This window comes from Amphibalanus amphitrite, unplaced genomic scaffold (assembly GCF_019059575.1).
Source record: "Amphibalanus amphitrite isolate SeventyFive unplaced genomic scaffold, NRLGWU_Aamphi_draft 000794F_arrow, whole genome shotgun sequence".
NCBI classification, from domain to species: Eukaryota; Metazoa; Arthropoda; class Thecostraca; order Balanomorpha; family Balanidae; genus Amphibalanus; species Amphibalanus amphitrite.
In genome coordinates this window covers 315,163-327,939 of record NW_024882288.1, presented here as the reverse complement: position 1 = coordinate 327,939, position 12,777 = coordinate 315,163, and the positions used below count along the sequence as shown (strand labels likewise).

Below are 12,777 nucleotides of genomic sequence, written 5' to 3'. Positions count from 1 at the left end.
TCCCTGCCTCAAATGAATAGGATCCTTGCTGCACAGTGCACAGTACCTAACTATATTTACAATACCTATCAATAGATTTTGAAAACCAAACAGCACTTTCTACTGTAGCCTGTCAGTTGGGGAAACTATGAGGCGCCAAACTTAAATTTGATCGGCCAATCAATGGCTGCGGTGGGTGATGCCCATATATGGTTATAAAATCAGAAAACAATCTTTTCTATGCATCCTAGCATTCAAATGAAAAATGAAGCATAAGAATGTTGAGATATGACTTGAGTGTCATGATTAAAAAGTTTTTCCTCAGGACTATATGTAATTAATGTTTATGTTTTTTTTTCGGAGTTGTTCAAGAGGATAAGTACAAATATTACATTTATTCAGATATTTCGGTACTCGTTGTGGTACCTTCATCGGTGAAATGGCGCACAAAGTTTCGGTTCGTGGTTCGACAATCACATACAATACAAAACACGCGACAACGTCATCTAAAAAAGAAAGACGGAGGGAGAATTTACCATCTCACTACGGCACTAAAAAACGTGAAATGTAAGCTGGCAAGACTCTCTAACCATATCATCTTCTTAACGCGTTGCCGCGATAACAAGCTGGTTCCGAAAGGAATGCAGCTCCGTCGCACAGTTATATCACCTAAGGCCGGAGACATCATCAAAAGGGCGGAATACGGTCTGGTTCGGGACCAAATCGTCAACCTGAAGCAAAAGAAAGCAATCGAACTGAAAACGAAAAACCGACTTATCATGTCACTTCGGAGTGTACTGTCCGTTGGTGACTTCAGAGTCGTTGAAAATGTAACAAACAAGGCGGAGAACGGTGAATTCCAGAAGATAAAGAACATCCAGGAAAAAAGTTCACATCGCTTCGGAATGCCAGGGCCAACCGTAACGAGAACCGTCAAGATGTAGCCATCAAGGCAGTAGACAACCGCAGTGGATGCCAGCTGTCGACAGATGAGCAGAAAGTCTTGGAAAAGGGACTCGGGTTCGCCCCGACGCCCCAAGCGGTGCCTGTAAAGGATATCATCTGTGCGGTTGAAGCCGGCCTGTCAAAAGTCACAGATGTCACCCAAGCTAACGTCATCCGGTCACAGGTAAGCAGCATTGTCAACAAAGCCAAAGCCAAACCGATAGAAGACAACATGACGGCAGCAGAGCGTATAGCCCTCAACAGACTGAGCAAGAGAACCGATATCAAGATACTGCCGGCAGATAAAGGTAACACAACAGTCGTGCTGTCGGCTCAGCAGTACTCTGAGAAAAAAGATCAGCTATTAGATGATCCGAGCTACATGACAAAGATCCAACAGCCGCAAAAGAAAGACAGATAAGAAAAGCTATAGACGAAGTCTACCGGAGTGGAAGCATATCTGAAGGACTAGCAAAACGACTGAAGCCAAGTCACTCTTCACCACCCAGGCTCTACGGTGTACCAAAAATCCATAAGGATGGTGTGCCTCTGAGACCAATCACCAGTATGATAGACCAATCACCGGCGTATGATTTGGCAGCTCATCTCACCAAGATCATAAGCCCAGTGCTTGGGAAAACAGAGTACACCGTGCCGAACTCGAAGTCATTTGTAGAGGAGATTAGAAATATTACCTTAGACGGAACAGAAGAAATGATCAGTTTCGATGTAGTCTCATTGTTCACCAAGGTGCCGGTGGATGATGCAGTCAACGTGATTTGTTCGAAACTAACAGCAGATGACAGCCTGCAAGACCGAACCGGACTGAGCGTAGAACAAATCCGAAGGCTAATGCTGGCGTGCCTGAACTGCCGCTACTTCCAATGCCAGGGGTCATTCTACGAACAGACCGAAGGTGCACCGATGGGTCTGAGCCTGTCCGTAGTCCTCGCTAATGCCTACATGGAGCACCTTGAGGAGTCGGTATTAGGCACAGCATCCAGTCAGCCAGTCATCTGGAGAAGGTATGTCGACGACACATTCATTTTGTGGAAACATGGGAATGAGGCACTTGAACAATTTCACAGGGAGCTGAACAGCTTCAGCCCAGCCATTCAGTTCACGGTAGAGAGGGAACAAGACCAGCAGCTCCCGTTCCTTGACGTCCTCGTTCGTCGCGACAGGGCAAGGCTGAAAACATCAGTGTATTCGAAGCCAACAGCATCTAATCTGTACCTGAAGTACGACTCCAATCATCCGGCGTGCATAAAAGCTGGCATTGTAAGATGTTTGGACACGAGAGCCCAGGTCATCTGCAGTGAGCCATCAAGCCGGCACGAAGAGAGGGCGCACCTCTGTGACCTTCTACAAAGTAATGGCTACCCAAAAGGTTTCATCGAAAAATCGATGAAGAAAAGAAAACAGATCGGGCAGCAAGCTGAAGATAACGCGCAAGAAAAAAACATTCGTCAAGCTACCATGCGAGAGGGGCGTTAGTGAAAAACTAGCTAAAGTCCTCCGTCCCATTGGAATCCAAGTGGCACACTCATCGAACCGCCTAAGAAGCCGCCTAGTCAAAGCCAAAGACGCCCCCAAACCCGAAAAGAAAAAAGGAGTAGTCTACCAGATATCCTGTTCCTGTGGCTCAGTCTACATCAGCGAATCGGGAAGGCCAAAGGATGTCCGACTCAAAGAACATGTCGCGGACATCAAGCACGCACGGCTGGACAAGTCTGCTACAGCAAGACACTTCAGCACCTGCAGGGGTGACTTGAACCCACTCACCGCCAAGACGCTAGCCTCTGAAGGTCACTGGAAGAGGCGCAAGGTCCGAGAAGCCATAGAGGTCAAGCTAACGCCACAGGCCACTATGAACCTTGACGAGGGCGGCGTCCGTTTGAGCCCCATATGGGACATTCTCTTAACCTAGACCCGCAGCATACATTGTATCGTCGTCTTCAAACCGCTAGCTTATAGAACCTCTAGTATTTACCCAGCGGCCGCCATCTTTTCTCATATCGTTTTTTCGTATATATTTGTCCTACAATTACGCGCATTGTGAACCTTACATTACAAGTTTGTCCCCAACAGTTGTAGTTTTATTACAAAAAAATGAAGTCACCAACAGCTCAGTTGGGCAAACTAGACTTTTGGAATCAAAATATGGAGGCATCAATAATTTGATTCTGGTGGGAGGAGCCATGACCAAATATGGGCATGGAATCAATTTTTTGATTCATTTGGGTACGCTTTTGACTTCAAATGAATCGTTACGGTTGAAAAAAGGCCCATGACGGTGAGATTTTTCTTTTAAAAGGTAGAAAAATGTGGTAGGTTTGCAAAAAGTGTTACCTCAAAGCTAAGAAATTGTCCCTTTGGCCTTGTGAATGGGAAAAAGACAGAGCCACTGTCCATCACGTAAAAGCTGTTTTGAGGAAATCACACTGTATGTTATTTTTGTATCATGAATCATATACTAACCAATCAGTATTTGTGTAAAATGGCAAAATGAAATTTTTAAACCCCTAATTATCATTGTTGTAGTGCTTTTATATTATTTATATTGTTTTTACCTGTTGCTTCAGTTTTTGTAATCTTGACATTTATAAATAGTGAATTGTTATCAAATGTAGTGAAGGTAAGATACCACTAAATGAGAATAATAGCAAGATAAATGCTGTATTCTTGCAAGTCATTGTTGCCTATCTGTTAACATTACCTGTGAATCAAAATAATGATTAGCCAGCTGATGGGGAATCAATATTATGATTATCTGTTAAAAGTGAATCAATTCCTTGATTGCCTTTCACTACCTATAGAATTCAAATTGTTATGATAGGAGCAATATGATTTTGCTTAGGAGATAGTTCAAGCATTTCTGTTCAAGATCAGGCATGCTCCTTCTTGAAACACTCTGTTATTTTTATGTGATTGGTAAGTTAGAAATGGTCTGCATTTATGCCCAAAAGGAATCAATCTTTTGATGCCTCCATATTTTGATTCCAAAGGTCTAGTTTGCCCAACTGAGCTGGTAGATTGCCTGTAATATGCTTTTGCTTGGTGCTAAATTAGGTTTAGGTAATTAGGTCTTCTCAGGCATATTTAAAGTGTAGGTTTTTAGATGACGTTGTCGCGTGTTTTGTATTGTATGTGATTGTCGAACCACGAACCGAAACTTTGTGCGCCATTTCACCGATGAAGGTACCACAACGAGTACCGAAATATCTGAATAAATGTAATATTTGTACTTATCCTCTTGAACAACTCCGAAAAAACATAAACATTAATTACATAAGAATGTTTTTTAACCACACAAGGCCTGTACTCACTCGGTGCATATATGCACTGGCGGGTTATATGGCCTTGCACTGGCGGCTCTAAATCGCAGTTACAATACAACGTCAAAAAGTGATTGGCAAATATGGCGGATTGAAACAGATGCGCCAAAAAACGTAAGCAGCACCTTGGTTTTAAAATGTCATGAGCAAGCCTATAACCGGTCATGCTTGCGTATTTCATGCTTCAGCACTGCTGTGAGCCATATTTTATGATTGCGGATCTTTCGCCGGCACAGGGGGGGGGGGGGGGTTGATGAGGTTTTTCGCGAATAACTCGCGTAAAAAGCGGCCGATCGCGACGAAACTTTCAGTACCCTCGCATTGATCAATTTTACACCTACCCTGAAAATTTCATGACCCTGACCCAAATGACCTGTGACTTGTGACCTCTTTTCGGAGACCATGTTTGGCCGGAATCGCGATTCGGCGTATGTCGGCTTGCATTAGCCGCGCGTTTGCAAGCTTTTCGTGGTTTCAAACGTTCAAACATGTGATTTGATGTTGCTCCCATACATTAGGGTGGGTGTCAAGGTCACCTGAAGGTCAGGTCAGGTCATTGACCTTTGGTGACCTCGGGTGACCTCGGTTCACCTTTTCGAGTTTTACATGTTTCTAGCCTAGTTTTTGGAGCTGAATTCGAATTTAGCAATCATTTTAACATTTACGAAGTAGTTTTGGTGCCTTCGTAACATGTTACGAAGCTGTTCGAGGCGGTTGACACGTATTACGAATACCCGTCACAACCCCTACCGGTTGACCTGACCTGACCTGACCCGACCTGGTCTAAATGCTTAAAGACATCATCTCTGATCAAAACTAACACGATATTCGTGATCGTGAAATTACAGGTATGGTAAAACGTCCCAACTTTGGTTGTCACCTGGTTATGAGTATGAGTTCCGTTCGTATAGATAATGCATTTAATATTCCAGTTTTGGCGGTACTACCCTATTATTTAGGTAAGCAGAAACGTATTAACGTCAGTAACGTGCTTTGGGAGTATATGATTGGATGGAGAACCGTTAAAAAAACCATACTTCAGCATTTGCAAGCAAAGCTACCTAGCTCAATAAATTCACCCATTGCAAAAAAAAAACTGTTTTCAATGTCTTCGTCATCTATTTACCCCAATCAGCAACAATGCATCACAATATAGCCATTTCTGGATTGTGGCAAGCAAATAAAATGGTCAAGGCTGAAACAGATTTTCCGCAGTCAGGAAATCGCATGCGAGAGCCTATTCAAATACATTACAATCCTTCCCGCATCAAACGCATGCGGGAGGTGCGTAGGGGAGAGCGGGGAGAGTTGTATCATGTCCAAGTTGTATCAGGGCGAATTGTGCCAAACTTATCCGATGGATGGCGCTCGCGACACGACCAGCCGACGAGGTTTTCCGGGCGCCATCTTTCCCTGTTCTGTCTTGTGGCTGAGTGGACGCGTCTCGAGGTGAGAGCCGATTTTATGTTTTTTTAATGTCATTCTAAAAAAATAAGTTGCAAGAAAATGTGTGTTCTGAGCATTTAGATGTGCACGAATTTGAAAGATCTCCGTAGCGGTGGTGAGGGTAGGTTCTAAGGCTGCGTGAGTGAAAACGGATTTCTCCAGCTGTCCGCTGTTTTTTAGCACGAAGATGTTTTTTCCAAGATGGCGGCTAGGTACATGTTGTATCAGAGCCGGGTGGGGTATGTTGTAACATGTATGTATGCATGTATGTATGGGTATGTTGCTTTTGATCGCGAAAGCTAAGCCCTGGCTCGCGTTTGTAGGTAGCTAGTCAACGCTCGTTCCATTTCGGCACAATGTGTTGGCTTCTTTGCTCTTAACGGGCCACTTTTGCGTCTAGTCTGTTGATGTTTCGTTCGGATTGCATTGACCTAAGTTTGGTCTAATAAAGTGAAGCCTTTGAGCATACCTATGCATTGTATTAACCCCCTTTAATGTTGTTGTTATGTTCAAAACCAGTAGCAAGCACACTCCCTGAAACGTGAAATAGTGATACAAATTACCCCACCATGTGATACAACTCACCCAAGCCATGGGGCAAGTTGTATCAAAAACATTGTTCTATTCGGGAGACCGTAGAAGAAAAACTGGTAGAGGTAGCGGAAAAGTTACTTTGCACAAAAAAGCAGAAGAATCAAGGAAGGGGATGGTATGGAAATAATGAGTTTATCACGGATAGTTACGAGGTTATGGGTCTCGGAGTAAAAACTGATACAACCCACCCCACTCTCCCCTACGATTGATGCGAGCGTGATTTAATCAATTTGAATAGGCTCTCGCATGCGATTTCCTGACTGCGGAAAGAGTCTGTTTCAGCCTTATTAGAAACCATGCCGGTGCGTTTTGTGAATTTTACAATGCTTGTTTGTAGCGGTATATCTTATATCTGTCATTTATCCCGCGTCGTAGTCAGTATTTTCAATTGCTTCACGTGCTAAGAGACCAGAGAGAAAATTATCAGATGTTGAGTAAATGATTTGTTTAACAGGTTCTAGACGTGTAACCAGTGGCGGCGCCACGAATTTTCGCCAGTGGGGGCAAGCTTGAGGTGACCCTACTGTTGTTGACACCCCGATCTGCAGAATCCAGGAGCACCTTGCCCCTAGCCGTTGCCATCCAAAATTGTCCAGATGAAGGAAATGTTATGGCAAATAAAGGAATTTCTTTGCCATCATCACATCACCACAGCTTTGCATTGGAGTTTTGTAGCCTCGTTTGCATCGTCACAAGTCCTATCCCATCAGGAATATTGCATAGGTCTTCTGTTCCCTTTTCCACATCAGCCAAATTTTGTGGGGGCAAAAATATAGTTTTGCCCCCACGGCCTCTTGTCAGTGGGGGCAGTCTGCCCCCACTGCCCCCACGGTGGCGCCGCCCTTGCGTGTAACAGTTGTTAAACGTCTACTGTGACGATTAACAAACTGTTAAACGTCTAGTAGACATTACATGAAATATGTCGGCGGCACGGGATAAATTATTAAACCGCTCGTAGGTAGAAAAATCTTTTAAAGATTTGTTGTAGGGGAGAGTGGGGCAAAGCGGCCACCCTAACGCTTCTCACGATGCCAACGCTTGATTTTTAAACTTGGAAAGATCGGTGGTCACGCTTTTGCGAGGCTTATATCTCAGCAACCACTTGACCGATTTACATGCGGTAATTAGTAAAGAAGCTTCATTCCTTCTATCAAGTATTGGGTTATTCCTGATGAATGTGGGTGACCCCTTATGCACGTGCTACTTGCAAAACGAAGAGGTGTCAGTTTTGTAACTATTGCAATATCGGGCCGATTGCGCTGAAAGTTGGCATGTGCAGGGTGTCCCATAAGATCGTTCTCACCTAAATTTTACTTTTAGGCGTACTCTTGTTTTATAACACGTTCAGCGTAACTCGCAAATTAACCCGCGCCCCACTGGGGTGGGGGGGGGGGGGGCTATTCAATATTCATAGCCCCCTGCCGTTTTTCTACTGCAATAACTTCTAAACCGCTTGATGTATCGCCGCCACACTTTCAGTACCTTCGGCTGCATCAATTTGACATCTTGTGTCAAAATTTGAACTTCGTATCCATCATAGGTCGGCCGGAAATGACGTCAGAGTGACGTCATGTTCAGCCGATTTCGACGCAAAACATTGAACCACGGGAATCGGTCCCAAGAGCTCAGTTTTTGAGCTAGATCCAATTTCTTTGCATGAGAGGACTCCGAATGTACTACGCTATCAAACTGCCATCTCGAATTTTCAAAATTTTGAAAATTTTGAAAAATGTTTATATTTAAATTCAAAATTTGTATTTTTATCTTTTTCAAAAACTTTTTGACTTTTCGAAAAAACGGAATACATATGATATAAAAAAACGGAATACATGCTTATGACTTACCTACTCTATGCTTGAGGATCAAAAAACGGAGCCCTGAGGACACCAGTAAGGTCATGTGGACTAATTCATGATCGAGATGAAACACTCGCCTAAATCCCAAAACGGTCTCATAAGCGCGAAAGACAGTGCCTCCTTTTCGCCCCTCTTGGTTCCTGTTCAAAAGGCCAGGGCCACGGTATTGTGGGGTTATAGGCGCCCAGGTGCTAACTAAAGTTGCACGAGGTACCCCAAAAGTAGTTTTTTTACGAAGACTGGTTCACCAGAAGATCTAGGGATCTAAGAGAAGCTTCTTAAAAAGCTCATATGTTTTTCTGTAATTATCGCTGACGAAGCTTCAGGAGCGAAATATTCGATAACTTTAGATATAACTTTTTGGCTCCTATTTCGGATTTATATTATGAGGTTAGGGTTATTCTTATATTATTATTATGATCTAAGAGAAGTCTCTACTTTCCAGCTTAACTCGAATCGCCAGTATGGACTCAGTTTTGGAGGGGAAAATGGCATCAGGGAGATCGGTCGGTCGGTGATACATTAAAGCATTGAGGCAATTATGATGACTACACGTTGACGCTTTGATTTAAACATAAATTAAAGGGACCCTCCCACCTTCAAAAAAGTTAATGAATTGGCATGAAAGTGATGTCGCTCGGTTCAGAAAGAGCAAAAACGAATATCTACCAAATTTCATCGAAAAATATTCACCGGTTTTCAAGATATTAGACTTTTACTTTTGTTCACTTTTTGGGATCTCCGCTGTTCCTAGCGACTTTATTTGAAAGTGCGGCATTTGTTGCGCGCAAAGCAGCATATACCACCGCGTGCTACAAAACGTTTTAGTCAAACATTTAACGTACGTTCGAAAGCCTGATGACGTCATCAGATTCCCGTAATGGTTAAGAGATAGGGACCACGCTGGTCCCACCCTGCAAGTAAAGGGAAGAAATTTCTTGAACACCATAAAGCTGCGGGGGTTGCGACCAGGATAAATGGTGGTTTCTGAGCCTGGCCGCAAACTTGGCTATCTCAACTCAAAACTAATGTTAAGGTGGGAGGGTCCCTTTAATAGAATATCGTAGAAGAATAACCGTATGCTCACTATCTTTTAACAATCCAAAATTAGCCTAAAATGAACGAATATATTTCGGAAACGTTCCTTCTTCAGTTCAAAAGTTAACTATCATAGTTAACTTTTGAACTGAAGAAGGAACGTTTCCGAAATATATTCATTCATTTTAGGCTAATTTTGGATTGTTAAAAGATAGTGAGCATACGGACTACGGTTATTCTTCTACGATATTCAATCATGCTGCTCATTCTAGTACTTCGCCACCTTATTATAAATTAATAGAGACTGATTCTATTCATGTCAATACCTTAATTGGTTTGACCTTGGTACGGCTACCTACCGTCAACCCCTACATCGTAGCAGGGCCTCGTCTAACATGTTAACTGGGGGTGGGGGGGTGGGGGGGGGGCAAACCCCCGCAGTCACCGGCCTCCCCCCCCCCAGTCAGGGTAAAAATGTCACTACTGGGGGGGGGGGCGGCAAAAGCGAAAAGGTAAACGAATTTTTACTCCAAGGCGTCGATGCGCATAAAAACAAATGCGTACCTAAACGAAACATGGATGCAATGTGAGCATATTGATATACGCGATTAGTACCTCTCACTGTTTTCACGTGTTTAGGTATCTTGTTTACTTGATAGCATTGTTTTTTTTTTCTTGGCTCACTGCTCAGCAATACGTTACATTTCGGGTTTTCAGGCGACCTAACTCCGTGTCCCGCATATCATCTTTCACGTATTCTCCTGTTGTTTCTGTCCTCGGGGCGTCAATCTATTGCTTCTACCCATCGTCGGCCTCACTACGCGACGTCGAACTTCTAGCTGAACGGTCACCAGTGTGCGGCAAGAGTAGCTCCTAATCGTAATGAAGCAGGCTCCCATTCTGGGTGATCGTAAGTTCAGCTTGGCATGGTCTGTCTCTGGGGACAGGAAAGACTAGTGTGGGCTACCAGAGGTCAACGTGGGTCCAGAATCTGGCATTGGCCATCAGAGCTCGGCACCTGACGCTCATAAGCCAGCGGGGCCCATTAGAACCGATCAAGGCCATATATACAGGGTGTCCCAGAATTACCCGAACATTGTTAATTAGCGTATAAAATAAGGCAAACATGATTGCGCTTTTTCTTTTTACCGTCCTATATAGTCAACTACTATAGGGTGGCTGTCAAATAGCACATGCAATAAATAAGCTTGTTACAAGATCAGCCGACAATGATGGAAAATGCCAGCCATTGCTGGTCTCAGTTGTTTTACGGGTCTCCCGGAACTGGGTGTAGGCCTGTTTTCTTTGACCTCTTGCCGGAGGATATTACGATCATATAAAGATAAACTTGACATCAAAGTGTTCCCAGGCCATAAGGTCCCCCAAAACAAAAATTTCTGCCTACACCACTTTTGCTGCGTTTTTTACATCTGGAGTGGAGAAGCTCCATGTCTGAACATGGCGCGACCTTTGGCTTCCAGCAGATTTGGTTTCCAAAACAAACCCGTTCATGGCCACTTGGTTCACGGCATCCAGTTTTTGTACTGGTAGAGTATTACCGCAGTAGTACTCTGTGCTAACGGTTGTCTTTGGGCCATCATATCAAGCCCAATGAGTGCACGGTGGCTCAAAATGTCTCACAATATGATTTTCGACGGGTGCCTGGCCGTTTCTGCTGTTAGGGCGTTGTAGTCATCTGACGTTCACACACGCCTTTTTCGGGCGGTTCGAATGACATAATACCCACGGTGACTAATAATACCTCCGTTAGACCACAAAGTGTGCTTCAATATACTGTTTTGTTGTATATGATATGTTTTTGGGATGAATTGTAGTGATTTGCGCTGCTTTTCCCGTAGTTTTCGCATATTTTTCTGGCGAAGGACCCCAACTTCCAAAATTTTGTCGAAGATAGTGGTGCAAGGTAGACTGATGTTTTGTAGATAATCCTGATCTATTGCTTAACTAGTTTTTAGCTAGATCGGTGACGTTTGTTGTCTATGACAAGCAACCACCTATTTGACAACTGGTGCATGGCCCTTTTTGGCCGAGCCCAAGCTTGTCAATCAGGTTTACCTCTTGCTCTCTCTCGCTTCGTTAGCTGATATAATTGCGCTTTGCTCAATCCTAACTGCATGCAGATGAGCTGCCCAAGCTCTCCAGCAAAAACCATGCCGAAAGTCCGTTTACAAAGTTGAGAACGGGAGTTGATTCACCATGGTTGCCTGTTAGTGGCTTAAGCTGAAAACGGAAAAGGACTACTCTTACTTGACTCTGGATAATAGGGGAAGCCGGGGGAGGCCCGGGCGCGGGGGAAGCCCGGCCACCCCGTTTCCGGCTAAATTATTCACAATAAAATGCTCAACTGTTTGTCCTTTCAGCGTGGCAGCTATAAGGTAACGCCAGTAAAAAAGTTAAGGCTAACAAAAATTGCATATTGTTAAAGTTATAGAGCAGAAATGATATTTTAAGGGTTTTTAGCTAAAAAGTGAGATATGTTGCACTGTTAATATTATACCATACAGTGCTAATATTTATACGAATGTTATGTAAGGACCGTTTAAGTGTTTGTAGTGAGGGGTGACGAGGCAGGCTGGCTTAAGTTTGACATTTTTTTTCGAACATCGCAGTTCTAAAATAAAAATTAGCACATTGGGGTAACCCCGGGCGAGTGGCCAAGCTTACCCCCAACCGAGACCAATGCCACTAAACCACTGTTTTCCATGAGATAATAGGTACTGAGCAGGTTTGGTTTACACCTAGATCAAGGATAAATTTCGAAAATAAACATGTTATCATAGACAAAGCCAGTCATGTCACTTAAGGTCAACTAGGGTCAAGCTACGTTTTTGCAGATAACGCGACAGACAATGAAGCTAGAGCTTCAAAAATGGTGTCGTTGTGTTCTTCTTCATCAGCCGAGTCGAATGATATACAATATGATGCATTAAGGCAAAAAGAAAAATAAATTTTAAGGAATTTTGAAATACACATTTTTTGTCAATTTTGCATCACGATTTTCATCGACCTGTACTGTATATGTGGTAGACGCTAGCTAAAATACCAGTAGTGACATAAACTCTAAGATGTCCAGACTCCAGAGCTAATCAGTACCTTAGTATTTCACTTTCCGTTAAAGGGACCCTCCCACCTTAACATTAGATTTGAGTTGAGATAGCCAAAATGGGGTCCCTGGCTCACAATTACCGGTTTCGGCACTCACAACATCGAGAAATGCCTCAAATCGGAAATATTGAATTTCAAAATTGCAGCATTTTGATTCAGAGGGGCTAATGCTTAGGAATACCCCTCTGAATGTGTGACGTCAGCGCAAATATCTAACGATTTTTAAATGTTTGACTAAAACGTTTTGTAGCACGCGGTGGTATATGCTATTTGCGCGCAACATCTGCCGCAAACGCCGCACTTCTAAAATAAAGTCGCTAGAAACAGCGGAGATCCCAAAAAAGTAAACAAAAGTAAAAGCCTAATATCTTGAAAACCGGTGAATATTTTTCGGTGAAATTTGGTAGATATTCGTTTTCGCTCTTTCTGAACCGAGCGACATCACTTTCATGCCA

General features: G+C 43.4%; 1 protein-coding gene across 7 annotated transcripts in view; it reads right to left on the bottom strand.

Moving 5' to 3' along the window:
* The window catches only part of LOC122366286 (WD repeat-containing protein 89-like), a 36,342-nt gene that overhangs the window by 6,124 nt on the left and 17,441 nt on the right, over positions 1-12,777 (bottom strand). Inside the window, exon 1 of one of the 7 annotated variants that reach the window (XM_043338356.1) lies at positions 4,254-4,369. The exons of 4 other annotated variants lie outside the window; for them this stretch is intronic. In XM_043338356.1, the coding sequence (XP_043194291.1) occupies positions 4,254-4,262 (9 nt within the window). In that variant the 5' untranslated portion in view covers positions 4,263-4,369. Of the gene's footprint in view, positions 1-3,497; positions 3,664-4,253; positions 4,370-12,777 lie in introns of those variants that run through there. 2 more of the 7 variants (XM_043338361.1, XM_043338355.1) reach the window with 2 other exon arrangements.